Below are 26,879 nucleotides of genomic sequence, written 5' to 3'. Positions count from 1 at the left end.
AGAAATTGTATACCTATTTGTGGGTTGCTGCTGCTGCTTTAAATTGTGATTTTCAATTATTCAAAGATGTGAAATACATTTTTTTAATAAGAGTACTTGCTATCAGCACCAACTTCCTGTGAGATTTTCCTTGCATAAATTACAATTGCCAGATGAGAAAGATGGATTTAATTTTCAAAATGTTCATTGGGCATGTAACCTCCTTTCAGTCACTGGCTGGAATACACGATTTCAGAATTAGCTCTTCTTTTGGCCAAACATAAAGAGTTATTATTTGATCCCACTGAAATCTGGAGAAATTTTTGGGAATGTACAGAATTTTGTTTTAGTAACAGCATTAAATGTTGTAAGACATAAACAGAAAATATTGAGTCAAAATCTAACACAAATCTTTATCTGGAATTTATCTGAAAAAGCCTATGGGTGCTGATTTAGAGAGAATAAACCTTAAATGAGTCAGCATATTGAATATCACTGTTCTCACCAACATTTGAAGTAGTAGTTATGGAGGCAGCCCAGCTTTTGCTTAAACCAAATATTCAAGGATCTGAGGGCCAGTCTTTTTGAAGACACTTGCTGCTATTATATAGCTCTTCCACAACTTAATAACTAGAGGTATTTTTTTTCTGAGGCATTAATTTGTGACCTAATACACAACCACCATTACAGAGGAATATTAATAAAAAGCCAAGATCTATTTTTAAAAAAAAGAATTAAAAAGAAACTTTAAAAATTCAAGGAAAACACTTTGTGGAAAACAAAAACCCCTTGTATTTGATTTACAATTAACAGGATTTACAAACAATGACAAAACAAAGCAGGTAAGCATGTTTGTTGATCAGTCAGAAAGCGAGTAAAAGAAGCTTAGTTTGACCCAGAATTCGTAGGTAATCTCATACAAACAATTCATAGTTCCATATGCTAAGGTGTGCATACAATAAGAAAACAAAGGAAAAACAAGAAAAGCAGTTTGCTGTTTCACTCTTTTGCTTCTGCAATTCCCCTACAGTAGGCAATGAACTGTCACCAGCCAATACGGTCTGTAATTCACTCTACAGAAATCAAAAGATTAATAAAATACATTTTAAAACTGACATCAGGACAAAAGTCGAGATCAACTTCAATACAGAGAGAGGTAGCAAATAAAATTGTTAAGAGCAAAGCAAGTTTAAGATACCAAAGAACAGTGCTACTTGGAAAATGCTATTGAATTGACCAAAATAATCCATCTTATTGTGAAAAATAAATGTAACCGAGATTTCTTATGTGTGTATACATGTGTAACAACATTTTAAGATTACATATCAAATTTTATAAACTTGCCTATAAGCTAATACTGTCCACACACATTACATATTCAATAAGGTACTTTAATTTCCACTGCAAAGGTAATAATTCTATTCACTGTAGTTTTCCAAGGCTCAGATAGTGTTTATCCTTGACAAGGCATGGAATTTCTTTTACAATTAGTATTTTATATTTCAGACACAGGGTATTCTTTGTTTCTACTTGTGTTTTAAAACAATCTAATAGCAATCCCAGGATAATGTGAAAATTCATTTTAAAAATCCTATGAACCATTTCAACAAAAGATACACATATTTGAATCAGGTCAAACTGTACATTATTGGCAAAAAGCTAACTACAGGCATTCTGCTGGTCAAATTTTCTCACAAAAGTCATCAAACCACACATAAATATTTTTGATATGATTCTCTTTACAAAACCATTCAGATCAACATAATTAGTACAAGTAAGGCACATTAGCATATATATATAATAATTAACAATTAAAAAAAGAACAAAAGGAAAAGCCAGTTTGTTTTGACAAACTTTTGAATGAATAGAATTTGTGGTCTGTACTGTTTTCATCAGAGATTTTAAGAAATGGTCTGAGAATAAGAAGACCCTAATCCAGATCTAGATCCAAGTATTTCTGAATCTTGGATACTTGCTAACTCAGAAAAGCAGCCTTGAATGTTGCATTATCTTTGACACAACTAAAACTATGCCTCAAGGGTAACTTGCCCATGGTGTGTATTGCAATTCCAAATGTAACAGTAGGTTGACATGCGTAACAATCACTTTACTCAAAGTCAGAGAAAAAGGTTTTCTATCTTTCTGGTTCCCCTTTGTGCCAATGGTACATTGGATCAACTTTGGCTCTTTAGAAGTACCTTGGGACTTTATCCCATTTCCTACTGAGCAATATAAACATCTTCCAAAGTCTTGAGTATTTTCTGGCATTCAAGATTGAAACTTATGTTCTTAGAGACTTGTAGACTCCTTCCAAGATTAAAAAACAAAACAAAAACCAAACCATCACAATAGATCTACAGCATCATCTCCTTAGATTGTGAAAAAGGGAGCTTGGGGAGAGTAGTTACAACCACGTGTTTTAGCATTTGACATTCACATGAATGTAAAAGAAATATGGAACCCCAATCCACCGCAATCTCCTAAAAGGAAAGTCATCGCAAATAAATTGTTTATATCCTCCTCAGAAGCAGAAGATTGATGAATGGTTTTTTTTTAAAAAAAAAAGAGGGGGAAAAGCTATTTCCAGTTATTGAAATTAAAAGGGGATATTGCATTTATCTTTCCAATATGCTATTGTTTTTTCTAGTACAAATATTGCTTAAAATATAAAGAAATTATAGGTAATGATTTTACTAGCATAATGATTTCTAAAAAACGCCGATGTTTCAAAAATTGTACTATTTGATTAAATGAGTATAACTGCCCCCCCACCCTCCCTTCCCCTTATGGACCTCCCACATGTCCCTCTGGAAATTCATTTATACACCACACAAGATTTTAATTAGAAGCATAATTTACAGTAAAAACTCTTTACATTACAGTGGTTCTATATAAAAAAGGAGCCTTTTGTTTTTTCATTTAAAATTGTAATTACACATTAAAAAATAGAACACTATTTTCTTATTAGGGAGAATGAATTTACACATCTTCAGATCAGACTTTTTTTATTGCAGCTTTCAAATCAAAGGTCAGTCACTTTATGCTCTAAAGCAGCTGCTATTTGTTGTAATCGAATAGCAAGCTGCATTTTTTGTGCAGCTGGGTCTTCTTCTAGTGCATTTATAATCTAAAATAAAAATAAAAAGGAGAACATTCAAGTCGAGATATTACAATATGATCCTGTAAGCATTTCTTGAGAAATATACTCCAGGGGTTTTAAAAGAGTGCTATCTATTAATCATAAAGAACCTTCCCTGCTAATAGGAATCTGTAGAGCCATTTTCCTCATTGTGAGCAGTGGGATTGAATTTTCAAAATGTAAGAAACTACTATCAAATGGATGGCAAAATGTATTCTCTATCTATTTCAAGGGTGGTAAGCCAGGTTTGTGACATTTGATGCCTCCTGGACATTTTGTTAATAAGCAACCCTTCACTGTTCTTATTTAAGGTAGCCAAGAAATCTGTTATATTTGGATATAAAATCCCATATGAAACACACCTATATTTAGAGATGGAATTCTTCTGAACATGCTTTAAAGGTGTATATTTTTCCTCATATATGAATTACAATCTCTTGGTCAAAGTCAAGCATCCAGTAATCCAGGAAATTATCAGCCTGGAGGCAGGCCAGCTTGTTGAGATCTTACCCATCTCATGACTTTCTACAGAATAATAATAAAACAAACTCAGTGGTGGAAGCTTACCTCATCATAGTACTTGTTAGTATATTGGTAGAGCTGGTGTAAAGCCACAAGGGTGTTTAATGAGTCTGTGTGGGCCTATTAAATTAAACAAGAAAAACACTGTGTCAAACATAAGAGCTGGCTACACAAGAACTTTAATGAAACCTATATAGATGCACCAGATGTAATATTGTTCCTCTTCCTATCCACAATTTTAATAGGTGTCCAGGTTGATAAGGAAGTGAAGATTATTTTTTTAAATCAGAAATATCACATCAAGCTTGTTTGCTGATTTGTTACAGCCACTACACTGTTGTCCCTACCTTAGGAATTACTGTAGAAATTATAATACCTTAAGCAGAAACCAACACTTCAGATGTATTTCCCAGCTGCTTCACCTCTAATCTTTCCATTTGTTGCACACACACACACACACACACACACACACATCTATCTATCTATCTATCTATCTATCTATCTATCTATCTATCTATCTATCTATCTATCTATCTATCTATCATCTATCTATCTATCTATCTATCTATCTATCTATCTATCATCTGTCTAATCTTTCCATTTGTTACACACACACATCTATCTATCTGTCATCTATCTATCTATCTATCTATCTATCTATCTATCTATCTATCTATCTATCTATCTATCTATCTATCTATCTATCTATCTATCATCTATCTATCTATCATCTATCCATCCATCCATCCATCATTTATCTACCTATCCACCCAACTACCTATCTAATCTTTCCATTTCTCTCTCTCTCTCTCTCTCTCTCTCTCTCTCTCTCTCTCAGAAGGAAGCAAGCAGTAAAAATTACATCCATTTTGGATGTTGGATAATTAGCGTTCTAACTCCAGTCTCCTCATTTTAAGGAATGCTGTGGAGAAGATAATAGATCTATAATTGCAAAGACCCTATGAGGAAATGTATTGTTTGGATCCCTTACAGCAGGTTTCAAGTCTGTGGCTGGTATTAACATTACATCGAATGCTCTTAGATAGATAGATATAGATAGATAGATGGATGGATGGATGGATGGATATAAACAAACAAACAGATGTACCTCCCCTAGTCTTACTAGACATTTTAGGGGCCTTTGATAGCATCAGACAAGATGACCTTGAGGTACTATTTCCTGTGGGAAGGGAGCCAATACTCTTGTATTTAACATCCATATGAAGCTACTGGGTAAGGTAGGGTAAGGATGAATAGATTGAGGCTTAATTTCAGCACAACAGACTAGTTATGAATTCAGAAACCTTCTGGTACCAGAGATAGCCCAATTTTGGATCTTTCTGGTTCTGTCCTGTATAGAAGTAATTTGTAACTTAGGACCATTTTAGATGCATAGATGCTACTTGAAGAAAAGATAGCTAGGAAAAGCATTGGCCAATTTCATCTGGTCAAACCAGTTATAGCCTTTTTAAGGATGCCCCACCCACAGTGATGCATGCTGACTAATTTAATGCACTATACAAGGGCTACCCTTGAAGGCCACTCAGAAGTTTCATCTGGTTCAGAATGCAATGGCTTACATAATGATGGGAACTGATAAGATTTTTCCCAGATACCATCTTATCAGAAAGAGATTTCTAGTGATAAGTTTGATTCTGGGGGCAATTTAAGATGCTTTGGGATAGCCAGATCAGTCAAAAGATGCTGCAAAAAAGTTCTGGTTGGGTCCTTGAGATCACAGTTGATAAACCAGTTGTTATAAATTGAATGTGGTGGTTGTTGGTCAGATACTGCTGATTTCCACTCCCTATTGTTTATGTCTTATTTAAAGCTTCTTTGAGCTCACTGGATTGAATGGCATATAAAATAGAGATAGATATATCAATCAATCAATCAGTCAGTCAGTCAGTCAGTCAGTCAGTCAGTCAGTCTGATCTGATTAACCTGATTTAGGGAACTATGAAAATAAAACTGATTTGAAACTACTGAAGATTCCCCCCACCCCATTGAACACAAGTGTGGTCAACCACTGAACTTAACTATTAGGAATGCAAAAACCTTGGTGGGGGGGAAAGTGGGAAAAACTCCAGAGGACTGATATAAAATAGAAGATATGGTACAAATAATTCAAGACAAGAGAAATAACCCAGCAACACTACTTTTATCAGGTACAGTTAAGAGGGGTTGTTTCCAATTTTGTACTTACTCGAGAAATCTCTGCTAAATGTGTATTCATATCTTGATCACTCACTTGTACCATCTGGCGAATACCTCTATAATAACTAGAAAAAATGTTTTCGTTGAAATAACAACCTTTAAAAATACTTTAACATTTTATACTGAATTTATGACATTTTCTTAATACACATTGCTATGTTGAACTAGAATTTTTAAAAGATGGTTGCTGATTTTTATCTTAGATGTAGTTATTAAAAAAGGTCTGATATCCTCCTTATAGATTAATGTCAGGGCCTGAAGTTTTCTCCATGCTGGATTTTGTAGGTTTTCAGAACAATTATTGACAGCTGAAATGAATAAAAATAGCAATAGTTGCTTATGATGCAGAATAAAAATATTACCGTAGGCCAGCAATATTATAGGGGCAGTCTACAAGAAACTATTCGCTATTGTCATGAGAAAAAATAGAACCAACTTTTGGTCTATTTTAAGGGAATAATGTCTCTATGCTTATTCTTAACTGTCTAAACTCTAGAAAATCACATTTGGGACATTTTTGGTTGGGAATTTAAGTATGAGAGATCCATTTTTAGCACCATTTTTAACTTAAACCAGGGCTAACCCAATAGGGTGCTTGATAAGACATAGAGGTAGGTGATGTTCTATAGAGCTTTTAAGTCATTAGAGCTTCTATTACATCATTCTTCCTTACGCCTTGGTTTAAGCATTTCAGTGGATGACTGCTCTTAAATCCATTAAAGGTTTATGACTTATACCACAATTTGGACCAAAATTTCCATCACTAAGCTGATGTGGTTATAAAGCGAGATGTCACGTGACCATATTACTTAGCAACCACAATTCTGGCACTGCTGGTTGCTATCATTAATCTAAAATCACAGATTGTTAAGCAGAGTGAGTCCCGGGTAAAAAGTGTGGGGGTGCCATGGGTGGATCGGGGAAAGCCCTGGGAAGTCTGGCGCGGGATATGATCATGCATGGTGGGTGTTGCATAGCCCCAGCTGCCCCATCATCCTAGGTTTCATAGGTTTTACTGTGCCCAGATGCCCTTCACTCTTTTCCTACTGCTGCTAAGGTGCACTCAGCTTGACCCTACTGTATCCAAGCTTCTCGCCCTGCCAAGTCTTCTTCCTGAAGCTTTTATGGCATTCTCCAAATCACTTGTGCCATTTCTTCTCCAAATCGCATGTCCCATTCTTGTGATCTTTTAGAAACCTTATAGTCTTCCCCAGGCCTCACAAGACCAGATGTGCTGTTTGGAGAACGGCAGGAATCCTGTTCTTACAGTGCTTTGGAATTCCTCATTCTCCAAATTGAACACCTGTTCTTGTGAAAACTGGAGAAGACCAGGTTGTTTTTGAAGAATCATAAGAACAAGATGCATAATTTGAGAATAAATGGTTCATGCAATTTGGAGAATAAAGTCTAACAAAGCACCACGACGATGGGGTCCCTGATGATTTCCAAATAGTGTTCCTGTTCTTGTGAGTCCTGCAGAAGATGACCCGAAAGTTTCTAGAGCATGAGAATGAGGCACATGATTTGGTGAAGGAATGGAGCACATGATTTGGAGGACAGTGTATATGGCCTCAGGAAGAAGGCCTGGGGCAGCCAAATGTTGCCTTGCATTTGTTAAGGCAGCATTTGGCTGCATGAGCGCTGTCATAATTGTGAATGGTCACTGGAAAAATGGTCATAACAGGGAGACTACCAGTAGGATCCAACATGACTTTCCTAATCAGCTGTTTAGCATGATGCTTTATCACGGTTCCCAAATGGATTCATTAGTGGAGATACTGTAATAAGGATGAGGCTCACCTGAGCATCTGCTATACCCATAGCACATTTCAAGGGGTAAGAAACCAAAAGGTACAGTAGAACAATCTGTGTAGCTATTTAAAGTACCCACAAGCCCACATTTCTCATTCTGATTCAGCCCCAAATGTTTTCTGTTGCTTTTGTTGATCTCACACTCAGTGATTTCTTTAGAGCAAAGGAAAACAATCTTTTCTAGCCTACCTAGAAAAACTTTATCTCAGAGTAGATGATACCTTATAAAAATCCATGGCACAGGAAGTTTTGCTTCCTGACAGATATGCTGTCATACTTTTTTCACTTTTGAAAGTGTTTCTTGGATGGGGAATTAAAGTAAGTTTCTTATTTCCTAAATCCATACTATGCACAAACATACATACATGCCTGAATCAAAAAGGAAAAACCATCACAGTGAAATACTAGAATAAAATAAAAAAGGCAAAAATCATGATATTTTTAAAAGCCATGAATATATTCAAATGTTGAAAAATCATTCAGTTTCATTTGGCATTGCTAAATTGCCATCTATTTTGAAAATGAATATATTACTGCTATATTATTTGAGTTTATCATTCTTTTGCCTAATTTCCAGGTCATTTTTAGTACAATAAATATTCTAGTAAATTTTTATTTTTATCTTGATAATTTTTATTCAGGATATATTTAGAATCAACTTGCCCCCAAGCAGTATATGGTGCGAGAAACAAACATTTTGTCCCTGAGAATATAAAATAATAATCTGTAGTTCTCACTACTTACTCTTCCACCATTTTCTTATATGTAGAGATCTCTTTTGCATAGAGTAACTTGTTACTTGGAGAATCCTGAAAAACAGAAAGCAGTGAAAACTGATTTTTTGAAACTCGTATATTTGTTTTTCCCTAGCATTGCAGAAATTTGAGGTAGAAAAATCCATTGCCTTCAATAAGGTGTGCACCACAGCATCATGATCTGAGGTGGTGCAGTGGCTAGAGTGCAGTACTGCAGGCTACTTCAGCTGACTGCTAGCTGCAGTTCAGCAGTTCAAATCTCACCAGGCCAGAGGTGGGTTCCTACCAGTTTGCACCAGTTCGGTAGAACCGGTTCGTCAAATCTACCGAACCGGTTAGAAGAGGTTCCACTAGTGGACCCGGAAAGCAGGCCACACCTACAGAAGAGGTTCCAAAAATTTTTGAAACCCACCACTGCACCAGGCTCAAGGTTGACTCAGTCTTCCATCCTTCCAAGGTGGGTAAAATGAGGACCCAGATTGTTGGGGGAAATATGCTGACTGTGTAAACCTTAGAGAGGGCTGTAAAAGCACTGTGAAGCAGTATATAAGTGTAAGTGTGTATGTCAAAATCTGCTCGGTGACAAATATAGGCTCATGACTGAAGCTCTACCCCCCCTTGTTGACTCTGATGCTGAGGCCATCATCTTGCACTTTCTCCTTCCTTTACGGATGCTGCTGCACACCATTTGGAAAGCAGAATATTGATAGGTTATATCAACAGCAAGAAGAAAACTCATGGCGTTTAAAAGTTATTTATCTTTCAAAACAAGCATGAAAGAGAGAGGGAGATCCCCCTCCCTCCCCAAAATCCGTTGCTGCTGTTGGGAAAGCAATTCTTCTTCAGCCGGCGAAGTTAGCAGCCCATGAAACCATCTATAGAGAATCCAATTTCTGAAGAGCAGATTAACACTCCTTGAGCATCAGTATTCTGAAGCCTCAGAATACATTTTCTTTATTGCTACCTGCTGCTCATGTGTTTATTCAAATGTAACAGCAACTTGTGGTTCTTTCTCTGCCCTCTACCTTTTCTTCTACCACCTCTAGGTAACCTCTCTCACAACATCAACCAGACTTCTTCAACCCTGGGTTAAAGAAGTTTTGACTAGCCTCAGCATTGTTTCCCCATGATATCAGGAATACCAGAAAGAAACCACGTAGAGAAAAATTTAGTAAAGCCATCCATTTTGGGTGGATTTACTAAAAGCCCAGATGCCAGAGAAACAGGTAGAGAGAGACCTCTGGCAGTTTTTGTAGCAGAAGGGGCAAGGAATTGCCCACTCAGGAATTTTTAAGTAACTAAAAATATTCTATTATTAGATGCATTACAGAAACTGCAGGAAACAAATATCCCTGACTCTGTGAAGCAGCATAAATATCCCTGACAGGGGATGGAAAAATAAATAAGACCAAGCCTTTAATAAATTGGTGTCTGGTGGACCTGGTGTCTTCTAGATGTATTCAGTTTTAACTCCTTTAGTATAGTTGGATTTTATAGGGTTGAGGGAAGTAGTTGCAGATTGCAGAGACATAGAACTGAAGGTACTTGAGAGACCGCCTACTGCCAATCACCTCCACTAGACCGATAAGATCGCATAGATTAGGCCTCCTCCAAATTCCATCAGCCAGCCAGTGTAGACTGGCAACTACTCGGAGGAGAGCCTTCTCGGTGGCTGCTCCGACCCTCTGGAACGAACTCCCCATGGAGATCCGGACCCTCACCACCCTCCAGACCTTCCGCGCCGCACTTAAAATCTGGCTATCCCGGCTGGCCTGGGGTTAAAGATTCTAACCCCTACTCGAATTGTATGACTGTTGAGTTCTTAAATGATGTAATGCTTTTATGTTGTCAATTGTTTGCCCTTCCCCCACCCCTTTTGAACTGTGAGCCGCCCTGAGTCCCCCCAGGGAAAAGGGCGGCATACAAATAAAGTGAACTGAACTGAACTGAGATGAAGCCTTACCCTGCTTAGTTTGTGCTCTGTTCTTGTGCAAGCATCCATGAAAGTTTGTGCGATGACTGATAAGGAAGCATCTACGACTTCATGAACGTGAACGTCAAAAATGAAATGGGGATTTTTCAATATGTTCACCCAGAACCTAAGGGGCAAGCTGGAAAGAAAACAAGAAATAACTGAAACGGTATTCAGGAGTGAATGAAAAGGTAATGCTAACAAGCAAAAAGTGTTATTATTAGTAGGTAGGTACAAAGTAAGTTTCTTTGCATATCATCATAAACAGGAATTCCTGACATTTGGATGAATAGGATGTCAATACATTATTATTCCTGCTTTGTGCCTCTCGGCAACACAAATAATTAAATAATCACAAGTTGACTGGCTTGCTGTTATACTCAACTTTATATTTATGGGCTTCTTGATGCTGATTTGGGTTTTTTGGAGAGCAACAAAGCGGAGTGTGGTTTCATCGAATGCTAAGTCGGTCTCTGATAGAGTTTTCTTGATTTATTTAAGAAGGAGCACCAGTTAAGAAATAAAGCAGAGTGCACCAAAAAGCTTACTTATTCTAAGTAACCCAGAAGATGGGTTAACAAGCTTCCACAATGTGCTTTTATACTAAAAAGAATTTAAATAATCTATCTCCAACACTCCCTGATCCAAAGAAATGCTGGCTTATTAGCAAAAGCTCTATTGCTCCGTAATAAAGATTTGTATGCAGTTGTAAGGATCTTTTGACTCAGTCAAAATGCAGAAGCTTAGTGCTCATGTTGCAGATATGTATTATTCCAAAGGAAAGTCCAGCTGCACAAAGTATTAAGATAAAGTTTTTCAAATTGAGCTCAACGTTTGGTAGTCAAAAGTGAAACAAGAAAGAAATGTGGGCTGCCACATATTCTGTGCCACGTCTAGACTTTTCAGGTCTAACAAGCAATAGCAACAGAAGTGAGTAGCCCTTCTCTTCTGTAAAATTGTCCTAGTGAATTCAGTGAAAAGTTGGACAACTCTATAGACAAATCCTTTGCTATGATCCCATTGCAGTGTTGGGGCTTACTGTGCAGCCCATCACCTCGTATTTTACAGATATCACAGGAAGGAGGGACTGTTCTCCATATACTCCCATGATGGCGAACCTATGGTACACATGGCTAAAGTGGCATGCGAAGCCACGTCACCCAGCACGTGTGGCCTTGCCTGTTTGTCTTCCGGGTTTTTAGTGCCCATGCCCACATGATGATCAGCTGTCCTTTGCATGCATGGCAGTGCTAAAAACTGGTGTGCGCATACATGCTGGCCAGCTGATTGTCGGGTGTGCATGTGTGCCAGAACCCAGAAGTTTGGCTTTTTGGCTTTTCCAGAGTGCAATTCCTTCACGTGTGCGGCAATCCCAAAAACGTGTGCGGCAATGCTGAAAACCTGCCTGCACATACAGGCCAGCTGATCATCGGGTGCGCATGTGCATGAGAACCCAGAAGTTTGGCTTTTCTGGAGTGCAATCCCGATGAACGTGCCTATGCACGTGTGACATTTCCATGTGATCTTTTTGGCACTTGGGTGCCGAAAAGTTTCACCATCATTGGTATATTTCTTTGTAACAAAAGGCTACTTAAATTAGAGAAATCTCCAATCCCCGGTTTAATGTTTCCACCATTCTCCTTTAATAGTTTGCTAAACACATTCCTATTGATTTCTCCTTCGTTTGCCAAATCTTTGTATCACTTCATTTTTTAGTAATTTTTTAAAATCTGCTTTCAATACTCTATGCCACCCAGAGTCATTGTGAACTGGGCAGCTTTACGAATTTAATAAATTAAATTACATTAGATTTTGAGGTTCTTGGCCTGAATTTTTAAGGTTTGTGGTTGAACAATATGAGTATCCAGAACAGCCAGTGTGATGTAGTGGTTAAAACACTGAACTAGTTTGGAAAGTCTTAGAATCAAACCATCTTCATCCCAGGACAATTACTGAATTACACTCCTAGAATAGATTGGGCTCTGAAATTGTACTTTAAGAACCCAACCTAACTCAAGACCTGCTGCTTTGGGGATAAAAGTAAGGAAGAACCCTCTATTTCCTATCTTGAATATAGAAATGTGGGATACAAATTTAATAAATAGCAAGTAAAATGTATTATGTTTGAAACAAACCATGACCATATGTACATGCATGTATTTTTATTATTAAGTATAAAGCAATTTCCCCAACCTTAGAAAGGGATCATGCAATAGTTGATTCCTAAACTGATAAAGATACAGATTAACAGAGTTCAAAGGGACCTTGTAGGTCAGAGATGTCAAACTTGATTTCATTGAAGGCCGCATCAGCGTTGTGCTTGACCTCGGGATGCCGGGTGGGTGTGGCTGGAGTGGGTATGGCCTGGCAGATGGTGTGTCCCCATTTTCAGCTGGGATGGCCTCCTGCAGCCCTCTGCCAGCAAAAATGAAGCTCAGGGGGCTGTCCCCCCAGCTCCGTTTTCACTGGCAGAGGGCTGCAGGAGACCATTCCAGCTGAAAACAATCTGGGAGGCTACGTCCCTAGGTCTGTTTTCGCTGGCCACATTACTATGGGCTGGTCCTTTACTGGTCCTGTGGGCCAGATCTAAGCATCCTGTGGAGCGGTTTCGGACCATGGGCCTTAAGTTTGATATCCCTGTTGTAGGTCATCTACAACCCAAGCAGACCCTACATCAGATGGCAGCCCAGTCTCTTCTTGAAAGCTTCCAGTGATTTATAAAGCAGTTGTGTAAAAGGGCAGGAGCAAGGCTTTCCTTTCTCAGCGAAAAGGCTCGCTAGTTCACAGTTAGAGAGGAAAAGAAAAAAGTCTCTCGAGTAAGATCCCATGAAATTACAATCATTTACATTTTTAAAAGTAAAAAAAAAAGCAATCATTTTTATCTGCTTTCAACACTCTATGTTTCAGAGTCATTCTGAACTGGACAGTTTTACAAATTGAATAAAAAAATGCATATCTGAAAAACTGTTGAACCTGGAAGCTTAAGAAAAAGTTTGCTTAATCCCCGTTTTACCTATAGTTAGTTTGTTTATTTGATTGATTAGCTCATGGGTCACCTCAAAGTGCAGAGTTCCAAAGACAAATTATTACTAAAATCCGATAAAAAAAACAATTTAAAATGGAATCGGAATAAAATGCAATTAAAATGAAATTGGAATAAATGTACAATTTAAAATGAGATTGGAATAAAATACAATAATTTAATATATGGATAAATCAATCAATAAATAAAATATGATAAAATTACATTTCAGTGCTACCCCTACAGTCTACCCCAGTCGGTCCCACTCCTATAGTAATAACAAATAAACAGAAAGCAAAGAAACAAACTTCTTGATAGTTAACTATGTACTATTTTCTTCCTCAGCTACCTGTTTGTTTTCCAGATGTGGATGGTGTCCTCATCTTTGATGTCATGCTTCTCTGCTTGCTCATCAAGGAAGTCAAAGAAATATTTCACAGCTGGTGGAACAACATGGTGTGAATCAAGTACACTATGGAAAAAGTTATCTACAAATTGTTGAAGTGTACCCTAAAGGGGGGGAAGCACACACAGAGTACAAACATTTTAAAAAAATTATTCAGGTAATGGTGTTAAGTGTAACATTTTCCAGCAGATCCTTTCAATTTATAAGAACACTTCCGAAATGGACTTATAGTGTACAAGACTTTGTCTCAAATGGCCACGGAATCACAATGCCTCCACTGCTGCATTTTTCAACTATAAATGGGTTATAAATGCTCTTATGAACATAAAAACGAACAGTCGTAACAAATGTTCCAGGATTTCAAAAAGAATAATTCTCACCTCTGTTTATAAAGAGGTGGCAATTTCAGCATTGTGGCTCAGGGAGAACAGACGACTCTGGTCTGAAATAAATGGGCAACCAATGGCAGGAATTGGTGGGAGAGTAATGCACTTACAACTGAGCTTTTTGGATATATTATAACAACAATATTGAGCTTACAGGGGGGGCACTTTATTTTTTTATGATGTAGTAACTTTATTATTAAAAACTTCAGCATTTCTTATAACAGTGTGTGGATCGAGGGATAGAAGGAAGAGAGAGAGGGAAGGAAAGAGAAAAAGAAAGAAAGGAAGGAAGGAGGGAGAGAGGAAAGAAGGAAAGAAAAAAGAGAAAATAAGAAAGGAAAGAGAGAGAAAGAGAAAAGAAGAAATAAAAAGAAAGAAAATTAATGTGCACAGTGTACTCAATGCATCAAAGATCTGAAAATCCATTAAAATAGGTTTGCTGTTCCCAATAATTTTTTTTGAGCAGCAAACTCCTCCTTTTAAAGTAATGAGATACTTATATCATATAACTGTCCCAAAAATCTGAAGGGTATTAACATTGGTGTGCTGAAATGCACTTCTTACAGCGGGTTTGGAGGCCAATACAAAAAAACTCCATATGAGCTGAGACTTTACCCACGGATAAGGAGCCATTGAAATTACAATTCATCTCCTACTATGCTGAATCTTTTATATCAGCGATGGCTAACCTTTTTTGGCTCGAGTGCCATAAGTGGAGGCAGCGCAGGGGGGTTGTGCGCGGGCATGACCCACCCATACTGCGTGAACCCCCATTTTTTGCATCCTTTTTTCGCCTTCCCCAGGCTCCGGAGGCTTTATAGGAGCCTGGGGAGGGGGAAAAAGCCTCCCCACCATAGGCCCAAACTTCCGGTTTACCCATAGGGCCGTTTTTTTTGTGCTCCAGAGGCTTTAGGAAAGCTCCTGAAGCCTCTGGAGGGCCTCCGGAGGGGGGAGGCTCCTTTCGCCCTCCCCAGGCTCCTATAAAGCGTCTGGAGCCTGGGGAGGGCGAAAAATGGCTTTAAAAAAGGGTGATCTCAGCTGGCAGGGCAGCGCCTCATGTGCCCTGACAAATGGCTCCATGTGCCAACTAAGGCACGCATGCCATAGGTTCGCCATCCCGGTTCTATATCAATGATGGTGAACCTTTTCAGCACCGAGTGCCCAAACTGGAATGCGCATGCATGTGTATGCATGTGTACATGCTGGAGCACCAGAAACCCGAAGACCAACTGGCTGGTGTACACAGCTGGTCTTTGGATTTCTGGCAAGCGCATGTGTGCCGTCCAGCTGGTCTTTGCACGCATCAGAGCACAGGAAACCTGAAGACCAGCTGGCTGGTGCGTCCATGCCTGTTTTTTGGGCATTTTGAAGGCCATTTTCCAATTGTTTTTTTGGACCATTTTTGGCCGTCTTCTGGGCCGTTTTTCAGGCCATTTTCCTAGCCATTTTCCAGAGCTTGCAAAGACCAGCGTGTATGCTGGAAACCAGGAGAGCAGCTGGCGATGGCATGCGTGCCCACAGAGAGGGCTCTGCATGCCACCTCTGGCAGGCATGCCATAGGTTTGCCATCACGGTTCTATATGCACTCACAGACTCAATCTATAACAACCCACCTAATAAAATAACCAGGAAATATTGATCTCTTTTTTGTACAACTGCTGTTATCAGATCGGAACAAACTACCATATTTTTCGGAGTATAAGACGCACTGGAGTATACACCCAGATTTTGAAGAAGCAAATGTTTTTAAAAAGTAGATAGGTGGATAGAGGGATAGAGAGGGAGAGAAAGAGAGAGAAATACAGTAGATAGGCAGGGAGAGAGAGAGATAATAGGTAGGTTGGTAGGTAGAGGGATAGAGAGAGAAAAATAAAGAGAGAAATACAGTAGATAGGTAGGGAGAGAGAGAGAGTAAGTAGGTAGGTATATAAGCAGATAGAGGGAGAGAGAGAGAAATACAGTAGGTAGGTAGAGAGAGAGAGTAGTTAGGTAGGTAGATAAAGGGATAGAGAGAAAGAGAGAGAAATAGAGAGAGATATAAATACAGTAGGTAGGTAGGGAGAGAGAGAGAGAGTAGGTAGGTAGGTAGGTAGGTAGATGTTTCCAGATGTATTTATCCATGTGCTGGAGAAGGAAATTGCTGACAATCTGTAGCAACCACTCTAAGTAAACAGCTTTCCGAAAGGGAAAAAAAAAGGTTTTGCACTCTGCAAACTTCCTCAAAACGGCCCATTTTTTTCAAATAAAAGGCATGAATAGCCTTGGGGAAGGCTTGCAGAGTGCTCCTAGGGATGGGGGGGGGGGGCAAAAAAGAGCAAAAAGCTGCCAGTTTTTCGCAAAAATGGGCCTTTTTTGTCAAAAAAAGGCATGCATAGCCTTATAGAGTGCTGCTTGGGGGGGGGGGGAACAGCCAAAATTTTGCTCATTTCTGCCCTCCCCAGCCCCCAGGAGCTGTCTGAAAGCCTCCATAAGGCTATGCACGGCCATTTTGGTGAAGGGGCGGGGCTTCAGGAGGCAAAAAATGCTGTATTCGGTGTATAAGACGCACCCAGATTTTCAGCCTCTTTTTAGAGGAAAAAAGGTGCGTCTTATACTCCGAAAAATACAGTAGATTCTTTGAATGTAGTCAAATTTTGTTATATTGTATGCAAAATTAGGCTGACTCTAACTGCCCACTGATAATCCATCCCTAATCATAATATATGATTTTGTCTGCTTGTTATTTTTATTTATTGTTATTATTATTATTTTAAATGCTTTTATTTGTAATGCTTGTCTGTGACCGTAATAAACGTTGATAGGAAGGAAGGAAGGAAGGAAGGAAGGAAGGAAGGAAGGAAGGATGGATGGATTACCTTTGGAAAATAATCCATATTTAATTGGGATGCATAAACACAACAAGAACACCTGCAATCTGATTGGACATCTTGCTAATAAACCAAAGATTTTCATAGAAAAATCAGTTTGGCTTGATTAAATTTGAACTGGTCCTGTCTGCTCTGCATGTCACATTTTTTTGCAGACACTATTAAGCAGTTTTTATATATCAATAAACAGCTCACAAATGAACTTCAATATAGTGTAAATAAAATTACACACCAAGCTGCTATAGATATATTAATGTTTACAGAAGAGGACCTCATGAGGAATTGTTCTTGGGCTTTAAATTGATTTAAGCCCTATCTAGGCATGAAACTTTCCATTTATATGAACAATTCTGCAGGGTGTTTGTACAGATCAGTCATATGATGTATCCCTAGGATGGTACTCTGCCTATTCAGCATGAACCTCCGCCAAGGGGAACTGCTCTAGACTACCACGTGAGGTAGAAACCTATGATGTACATGCAGAGTCTTTTGCAGAAATTGGTGCTATTCACGCAGAGCCTGCAAAGGTATTTAGCACCGAGGAGAATGGATTCTACCCTGCCATTTTCCAAATTTATCAATACCTAATTATAGATAACTCAAGTATTTAGAATTTATCAACATAGCCTAAATAAATACATAGAGAGGATAAGTCTACCTATATAATTTTAAAAAGCTCCAGTATTATGGCCCCCTTTAAAATCAAAGTTTAAACTGAGCTTGGTTTCTTTGAAATAGATAAGGAACAGCATTCTAGAAATAGATTAAAATGGAACCTTATTGTGAGAATGGCTGGGGAAACAAATGAGCTAGTGTTTTCTGTTTCTGGTTGCTTCTACTTGTTTAATCATGGCTATACACTGCATTTTTTGTGGTATTTTAATTTTTTATTATGGAGAGCCCCAACATATAGCAATAGCAATAGCAGTTCGACTTATATACCGCTTCATAGGGCTTTCAGCCCTCTCTAAGCGGTTTACAGAGTCAGCATATTGCCCCCACAGTCTGGGTCCTCATTTTACCCACCTCGGAAGGATGGAAGGCTGAGTCAACCTTGAGCCAGTGGGATTTGAACAGCCGAACTGCAGATAACAGTCAGCTGAAGTGGCTGCAGTACAGCACTCTAACCACTGCGCCACCTCGGCTCCTATAGAATATATATGCATCTAGTAAACAAATATATATGCATCTAGTAAACAAATAAATAAATTTCTCTTCTTCAGTCAGATGTTTTCAGAACTGAAGCAATAGTATTACATTGCTATTCAGAACCTTTTTGGGGCTGGTGTAAATGTTCAGAATTGATGCTGTGGCAGCTATTGGAAATGACTAGAACTCCAAACAATGGCTGGCAATAACTTGGTATCAGGATGTTACCACATCATCTTACTGCCCTCCTTTCAATTTCTCCTTTTTCTCATTTTTGGGATGGGAATTCTTTAAAACTGTAGTTGTTCTAACTAGGGAGAATTTAATTTTTAGTTGTTAAGGTTATGAGAAAGACGGGACCAGATGAATCAAAAGTTGGAACTAAGATTGTTGGGAGAAATATCAACAACCTCAGATATGCAGATGATACCACTCTAATGGCAGAAAGTGAAGAGGATCTAAAGAGCTTCTTGATGCAGGTGAAGAAGGAGAGTGCAAAATTTGACTTGAAACTCAACATTAAGAAAACTAAAATCATGGTATCCAGCCCTCTCAGTTCCTGGCAAATAGATGGGGAGGAAATGGAGGTAGTGACAGATTTTACTTTCCTGGGCTCCAAAATCACCGTAGATGGAGACTGTGGCCAAGAAATTAAAAGATGCTTGCTCCTGGGGAAGAAAACTATGGCAAATCTAGACAGCATCTAGACATCACTCTGTCAACAAAAGTGTGCATAGTCAAGGCTATGGTTTTCCTGATTGCAATGTATGGCTGTGAAAGTTGGACCATAAAAAAGGCTGAGTGCCAAAGAATTGAGGCATTTGAACTATGGTGCTGGAGAAGACTCCTGCGAGTCCCTTGGACTGCAAGACGATCAAACTGGTCAGTCCTAGAGGAGAGCAACCCTGACTGCTCTTTAGAAGGTCAGATCCTGAAGATGAAACTCCAATATTTTGGCTACCTAATGAGAAGGAAGGACTCACTGGAGAAGAGCCTAATGCTGGGAAATGCTGAGGGCAAAAGAAGAAGAGGACGACAGAGAATGAGGTAGCTGGATGGAGTCACCAAAGCAGTCAGTGTGAGTTTAAAGAGGATGGTGGAGGATAGGAAGGCCTGGAGGAACATTGTCCATGAGGTCGCGATGGGTCAAGACACGACTTCGCAACTAACAACAAGAAGGTTATGAGTCCCACTTGATGCCAAGGTTCATTCATAGAAATAATCATTATAATGAGGATTAGTGTTCACTTGTCAGTGTTCCCCCCTCTTTTAAAAGAACAGTGTCAGGAGAAGTAGGAAATCTGGTAAGATACAGGAGAAATGCCTGCAGGCACATTCAAATCCCAAAACGCCATGTTGAAAAACCTGGTTCAAAACTACATAACATTAGCCTTTTAAATTACTAGAGGAAAAATATTGTAATGGCTAAGTATGGTTTGTTTTTAAGAAGAAAGCACTGAGATATTCATCTGCTTGACTTTAGATCCCAGCTGTAGTTTAGACATGGTCATAACAGGAAAGGAAAAAGGGGAAAGGAAAATGTAAGAGTTCTACATTCTTTGCAAAGTCAGTATATATTGGCTTATGTCATATCTAAAATTTGGATTTTTATTAAGATAAAGTTTTAATATTCTACTTTTAGTGGATCTACACAAGCAGAATAGATTTTCAGAAGGTTGGACAGAATTTAACTTTTAATCTTATTGCAAAATTTACACCATGCTTATTAGTGCTGACTACTGCTCTTGATACATGTTGATATTTATATTTTGCTTTAATTTTAAAACAATCTGTGGTTTTTAAAATAATACATTCAATTACTTAATAATAGTTAATGAAATATTGGAAGTTCTAACCTAATTCTATAATGTTTGTAAATATTCTCTTTATTCATGACCTTTAAAAATGTTTCTGTATTTTTACACTTCTTTTATCTATCTTTTTAAATAATTCTTTTCTCTTTTAAAAATTGCTAAATGAAAATACTACTAACAACCACAATAGAAATAAAACGCAGGTCACAATAAATCAATTGGTTCTCCATTGGGTCAGATTAGTTCAACTCTTCTTATACGCACCAGTCAATAATATCCTCTTTTAAGAAAATGAAAAATATGGAATGTTTGTTGTCTCTTAGGATTCATTGTTATCTAATGGACATATAGTGTATTAATACTGGAATTTTCAAAAAATACGTTCATAAGCAAAGATGAAAAAACCTTGAGTTTCTTTAACGCTAATGAGGCTTAATTGAATCTATTAATTTCAATGCAGCTAGTCTATGTATCATTATAACTGAATTCAGCTGATGCCTTTGAATTTAAATCTTCATTCTAAAGGAAAAATCTACATCTAAAGTCACTATCTATTTAAACATAGTGAAACTTGACACTTGGCAGTCAATTTTACCTTCACAGAGAGTAGCCTTGTCAGGTAGATTTCAGTGATAGCTTTGGTCCTTTCCTTCTCCTTCATACTCCCTCTTTTTGATTTACCTTCATCAACTTCATCTACTGCTCGAACTAGATGCCAGATCTTATTTTCTTCTTCCAATAAAGCATGTCCTGAATAAACCATAACATTTCAAAGCAATCAACAGATGAAATGAAATCCAGGGATTGAGCAATTGATCGCCATGCATAAAATAATGTCCACTGTGTTGCAACTAAATGGCATACTTAATGGCCTGCAATAAATATTATTTGTATTTCACAAATGAAAGGAAAATCTAAGCTCATATTATTCTTGCTTATAAGTTCAGATTTTCAAATGAAAAAGTTGAGATAACTTTAACTCTAGCTGTTTTTGACCATGGTTGATAATATTAGTTTGAAGAGGGAAAACACAAAAACAGTAAAATAAGCCAGTATTTCCTAAAGTCTTATGTTAAAGCCAGCTATGTCTGTTTTGTGACTGCTTTTTACCTGTTTGTTGTTCATAGATCCTAAGAAATATACAGTAGATCCCAACAATTCAAAGCTTAACACATCTTCACAAAATTTAATAGTAACCTTAGTCTTATCTAGTTAGTCCTCTACTTACTTATGACCACAATTGGGAGCAGACTGCCATTGGTAAGCAAAGTGGTTGTTAACTGAGTTGTGCCCAATTTTACAACCTTATTTGCCATGTTGATAAGCAAATTACAACAGTGAAATGAATCATGCTGTTGTTAAATCTATCCAGCTTTCCATGTTGACTTTCCAAACTGGAAGCTGAATGGGAAGGTTGCAAACGGTGATCACATAACTTTTGGTATGCTGCAACTGTTGTAAATATATGCCAGTTGCCAAGTGCCTGAATTCTGATAACATGACCGTGGGAATGTTGAAACGATCATAAGTACTGATTTTAAGTTACTTTTGTCAGTGTGGTTGTAACCTCAATGTTGCTAAATGAATGGTTGTAAATCAATGACTAACTGCAGATACCCAGATGAACATACACTTCCTATTTATTTTCCTATGTTTATATTTAGGCCTTGGAACATTCTTAGGCAGTTATAGAAGTGATAAAATCCCTGGCTAAATCCACATTACAAAATGCTTGATTTCCTACAGTCCCAAATTCCTTGATGTTTTAGAAATGTCGCATAGACTTCATGTCTGAAGACACCATAATCTCTTCATTTACAAAATAATATATTTCAACACATCCCCTTTTGTTGATAATGAGATTCTTAAATCAGAGAACAGGCTGTGTAGAGGAAAAATCAGGCACAGTTTTATGATAGGACCCTGTGATTTTAAAAACCATGAAAGAGTGTGTAATTCCGTTTACTGACCTATTTATATGTTCATCTCAATTTGATTTTTTTTCTCCTAAAGAAAGATTGTAAAGCATTCTTACATGGTGTGGGAACAGGAGACCTTAAAACAAAGCTACTTTCCACCCCAGATCTCTTGAAGAGTACAAATGTAGTCCATCTGTTTAATTATACTGTATATACAGCGAAATAGGCACCGCGAATGATATAAAGGTTCAAGCAATTACAAGTCTGCTCATTAAATATAAAACTTTTGATCTATGAAGCTGAATAAATGTACAATACTGGCAATCAATTAATTACAGTTATAGTACACTCACAATGCATATATGTCAGAAAAGTCAAAGCATAAACAATATGTACACAATGACATTTTTAACAATTCTGAATTGTATTCTTTTCATTCAGCTTACAGCAGCATCATGACTTTTAGCAATCAGAGAAAAGGGCACTATGGTACATTGTTCTTTCTTTGGGTAAGACAGATAATTTCCAGGCCAAAAAGTAATGAATAACTGCCATTTTGCAGAACTATTGATTTCAAAAAACCAGTAATATAAAGAAATGCAAAGTCTAACTTTGCTAAACAATATAATAGTATAATGTTTGTTATAAATGCTACCAAAATCCTGCTTTAATTTTTTTTTTTTTGCTTCTACAAGCTACATTTTTAGTTCATAAGCCCTGGTGGCGCAGTGGTTAAAGTGCAGTATTGCAAGCAAAGTACCTGGTTGCAGGCAAACTCTGTCCACAGCCTAGAGTTCAATTCTGATGAGGCTAAAGGTCAACTCAGCCCTCCATCCTTCCAAGCTCAATAAAATGAGGACCCCAAGCAACTAATCCTTATATTGTAAACTGCTCAGAGAGTGCTGTAAAGAGCTTTGGGGCAATATGTAAGTCTAAATCCTATTGCTATGAACCCGTATATAACCTATAAAACAAACACATGGACTGTCACTTTGATGATGCTATCATTATTTTCAGAGTCCTTTTCATAAACCGATGGTATTTGGATGATTCAAGTCTTTTTAAAAAAGTCTGAAAATACCATAGAGAACATTTTTCCATAATCATGGTAGCTGCTAATCCAGAAGACAAATCAAGGTTTACCAGCTGCAAAGATCATGACAACCACTAGTTGACAGTCAAGAGACACAGAAAACTTTGCTGTCAGTAGTAATGTTTGGAATTTTGCAGCTAAAGACTAGTATCTCTATCTAGGATGGACAGTCTTTGCAAAACGACACTGACCTTTTTCCATTTTTACTTATCTATAAGGAGACAAAGAACTTGTGTTCCTCACACCAGTTTTAACATTCTACAATTGGAGAAAACTCTATAGTTACTAATAACCAGGCTACTAACAGATGAGTTCAGCATGCATGCTACATATGATTGCTGGAATCATATAATAGGAGAAGCCATATTATAGAAATACCATAAGTTGGAAAGTGTCTGATTCATTGCTTATCTCACTTACAAATCTATAAAATAATATTGAACATTGTCATCATAACCAAGATGCAATACAGAGATAACCAAACCTCCTGGGATAAAGAGGAAGAAGTTGAGTTAAAATATTCATTATTATTAGAAGAACAAAGAAAAACTATAATGATTTCTATAAATGCAACATTTGTGAGAAACTAGAAAAAAAATCAAATACTGAACAGGGATACAAAAAAAGGAATAGTCAAACCAATTTTCCTACTTTTAAAATCCTGCTGAAACAAATGCAGTGTCCCACTTGTGCAACTGCAGTCATTTAATTTAGAAATGTGAAATGTTATTGCATTTATCCCCTAGGATCTGTAATTAGCTACTGAATTTACCTCTGTTAAAACATCACTGCTAAACAATTTACAAAAAATACTTTTTAGTGAGCTGTAATCCTATTTTACCTATTATTTAATACAAACCAACTTTGAACAGTTTCTAGTTTTATCCCAATTGATTTTTAAAAGGAGAATCAAACCTCTAGGAGTCAACCCAAAACAATCCTTTTTAAGCCACTATTTTTTTTGTAAAATGGGCAAGAGTATTTCAATCAATCTCTTTTTCAGTGGAAAACACTGTATCTGATTAGCCAAGGAAGAACACCACAAATCATGGTCAGTGTAAGTTGCAGATTTGCCTACTTCTCTAATGTTTATAGCTTTTCAAATAAACTGACTTAGCTACATATTAGATGTTAGCTTTCCAGAATTTCTCTGCGTGGCATTTCCCATGTGCTTTAAAAGCTATAGAAGGCTCTATCTTTACTACTAGTGGGATTGTTTACAAGCACATATCTATATTCCAAGCTAGATGCTATGATTATATATGCAAACTCACAACATCCAGCTTGTTTTCTATCACAAAATAGAACCTGACTTAAAGACTACCATGCTTATTCTATACCCGTGATGGTGAACCTATGGCTCCTGAAGCCTCCGGAGGGCCTCTGGGCGGGGGAGGCTGTTTTCACCCTCACCAGGCTCCTATAAAGCATCTGGAGCCTGGAGAGGGCAAAAAAAAAAAAAAAGCACGCCAAAAATGGGGAGGAGCACTGGTCATGCATGCATGCATGCTGCTGTCTGGCACATTGCATTATGGGTGTGGCACACCCGCACACGACCCCCCTGCGCTCTCCCCGCTTTTGGCATGTGAGCTAAAAAAGATTCGCCGTCACTGTTTTATATTCTTTATGTACATGACTGCACCCCCACTCATGTTAGTAATACTATTATTAAATTTGCAGATGATACAACAGTGATTGTACTTATCTCTGGGGTGGGGATGAGTATGCCTATCAAGATGAGGCAGACTGCTTTTGTGGTGTTGATATAATAACTGGTCCTTAACATCATAAATTGGTCCTTAACACCAATAAGACCAAGGAACTTATAGTGGACTACAGAAAGAATGGATAAGACATCCAGCCCTTGGTTATCAATCGAGACCCGAGTGGACCCAGTGGTCAATTTTAAGTTTCTGGGTGTTATCATAAAAGAGGACCTGACCTGGGGCGCTCACCTTGCAGCACTGGCCAAAAGGGCCCAGCAGAGATTATACTACCTGAGACTTCTCAGGAAACAACAACTGAATGAAAAACTGCTGGTGACCTTCTACCGCTGCACCATAGAGAGTATTTTAACTTACTGCACCTGCGTATGGTTTGCCAATTGCACAATGGCAGATAGGAGAGTGCTTCAGAGGACTAAAATCATTGCCCAGAGGATTATTGTTTGCCCTCTCTCCTCTTTGGAAGAGCTTTATAGTTCCCACTGCCTTAAGAAAGTTCAAAACATTCTTAAGGATCCATCTCATCCTGGACACCCTTTTTTTTGAACTTTTACAATCTGGCAGATGGTACAGGATAATAAAAACAAGGACAAATAGGCTGAAAAACAGTTTCTATCCCAGAGCAGTAACTATATTGAATTCTACAGTATAGTGCAGTGGTGAGTTGCAGGCGATACACCCTGATACAGGTGTATTGGTCCCTGCCCGGAGCACCAGGTACCGTTCCAGTATCATTGTCCCACCCGGCCATCCTTACCTGTCTTTAAACTCTTCGGCGTTTCTGCGCACAGCATGTACAGTGTCTGCGCGACGCTCCGCCAAGCAGCTGGAGCGTCGCGGAGGTGTCGCTGGAGGGTAGGACGCATGCACATGCTGCACGTGTGTGCACGCACACTGTGCACTTTCATGTGGAGGACGCCGGGCCCAGTTACAACCATAACCCACCACTGGTATAATGTAATATTAATACAGTATCAGGGGTTTTCAATTCAATTGTACTGAATATGAAGAATATGTGTTTTTGTTTTATTTTTATAGTTTTCTTATTTATGATGTATACTGAAAATGGCATTTAATTTCGTTGTATGAGGTGCAATGACAAAAAAGTAAACTAACCTAACCTAAACTATACTTACGTTCCTCTGGCATGTCTTGTTGGTGATCCTCTGGCTGCTGAGAAATCCCCATTTTTGACAAGATGAGGGTAGCACCATCTCTTACCTTCAAGAACATACATGCAACAAATTGGTGAGAAAAGCAAAAATAACTCTTTTTCCTATGCAGTTTCTACTTCTGATGTAAGCATAATATGTGATATAAGAATAAATTCATCTTTCTGGGCCATTTTTTTTACAATGCATTCAATTATTCTTTTTGATGTACTCTATGTATGCCACTGAAAGAGATGAAAAAAATCACTAGTCATCCATTTTAGTGGCCTCTTCATCTAAATATTCATTGGATAATAAAACTAAGCTTGTCTTTGAAATCATTTGGAAGGAAGTATCATGGACAGTTCTACCCAGAGTTCCTGCCCATTACTAAAAGGTATTTTTTTTATCAGTCAATCTCATATTAAGGTCCTCAAATTCTTTTGAGATTAGAAAACTGACATTCACGGAGATTAGAGAAGATATGCTGGATTCCTTAAGTTTAAGCCTTACTGGAAGGACTTAACTGATAACAATTTCTGTGCTGGCTTTAAACAAGGCTAACTTTTATTTTATCCCTAATACAGAATTTGCCAGTTTCCAAAGAGCTGCATTTAGTAATTGCCCACTTGTGGCATAGCAATAGAATTTCAGATTCTGAAACTAGGCTTTGTTCAAAGAAAATAGATATTGGCTATGATAGGAAGGAAAGGGAACATTTTTTTTTGAGACAGATCACTTTTAATGAAAAACTAAAAAGCAGCAAGGAGATTGTAATGTTTCCAAAATGCTTCCTTACATTATAGTGCATCAGGGTATTGATGCGCCTCCACCTCCCTTCCCTTTGTGACGTTAAATCCAAGTCTGAGAGTATCTGTGCAGTAGATCCTGGACGCCACTCTGAGGAGCAATTAGAAGAAGAAAAACATTTTACAGGTGCCCACCCCAAAAC

The 26,879-nt window shown here is 38.0% G+C and overlaps 1 protein-coding gene across 5 annotated transcripts in view; it reads right to left on the bottom strand.

Moving 5' to 3' along the window:
- Positions 1–751: 751 nt before the first annotated feature.
- PLXNB2 (plexin B2) overlaps positions 752–26,879 on the bottom strand; it is a 388,095-nt gene continuing 361,967 nt past the window's right edge. For all 5 annotated transcript variants that reach the window (XM_032220723.1, XM_032220725.1, XM_032220722.1 and 2 more), the window contains 9 exons: positions 26,727–26,827; positions 25,913–25,997; positions 20,636–20,790; positions 13,768–13,928; positions 10,388–10,535; positions 8,414–8,478; positions 5,847–5,922; positions 3,686–3,760; positions 752–3,106 (listed from right to left, as the gene is read on the bottom strand). In XM_032220723.1, the coding sequence (XP_032076614.1) occupies positions 3,002–3,106; positions 3,686–3,760; positions 5,847–5,922; positions 8,414–8,478; positions 10,388–10,535; positions 13,768–13,928; positions 20,636–20,790; positions 25,913–25,997; positions 26,727–26,827 (971 nt within the window). In that variant the 3' untranslated portion in view covers positions 752–3,001. The remainder of the gene's footprint in view (positions 3,107–3,685; positions 3,761–5,846; positions 5,923–8,413; positions 8,479–10,387; positions 10,536–13,767; positions 13,929–20,635; positions 20,791–25,912; positions 25,998–26,726; positions 26,828–26,879) is intronic.

This window comes from Thamnophis elegans, chromosome 7 (assembly GCF_009769535.1).
Source record: "Thamnophis elegans isolate rThaEle1 chromosome 7, rThaEle1.pri, whole genome shotgun sequence".
Classification (NCBI taxonomy): Eukaryota; Metazoa; Chordata; class Lepidosauria; order Squamata; family Colubridae; genus Thamnophis; species Thamnophis elegans.
The sequence above is the reverse complement of the archived record's forward strand: the minus strand, read 5'-3'. Positions and strand labels throughout refer to the sequence as shown.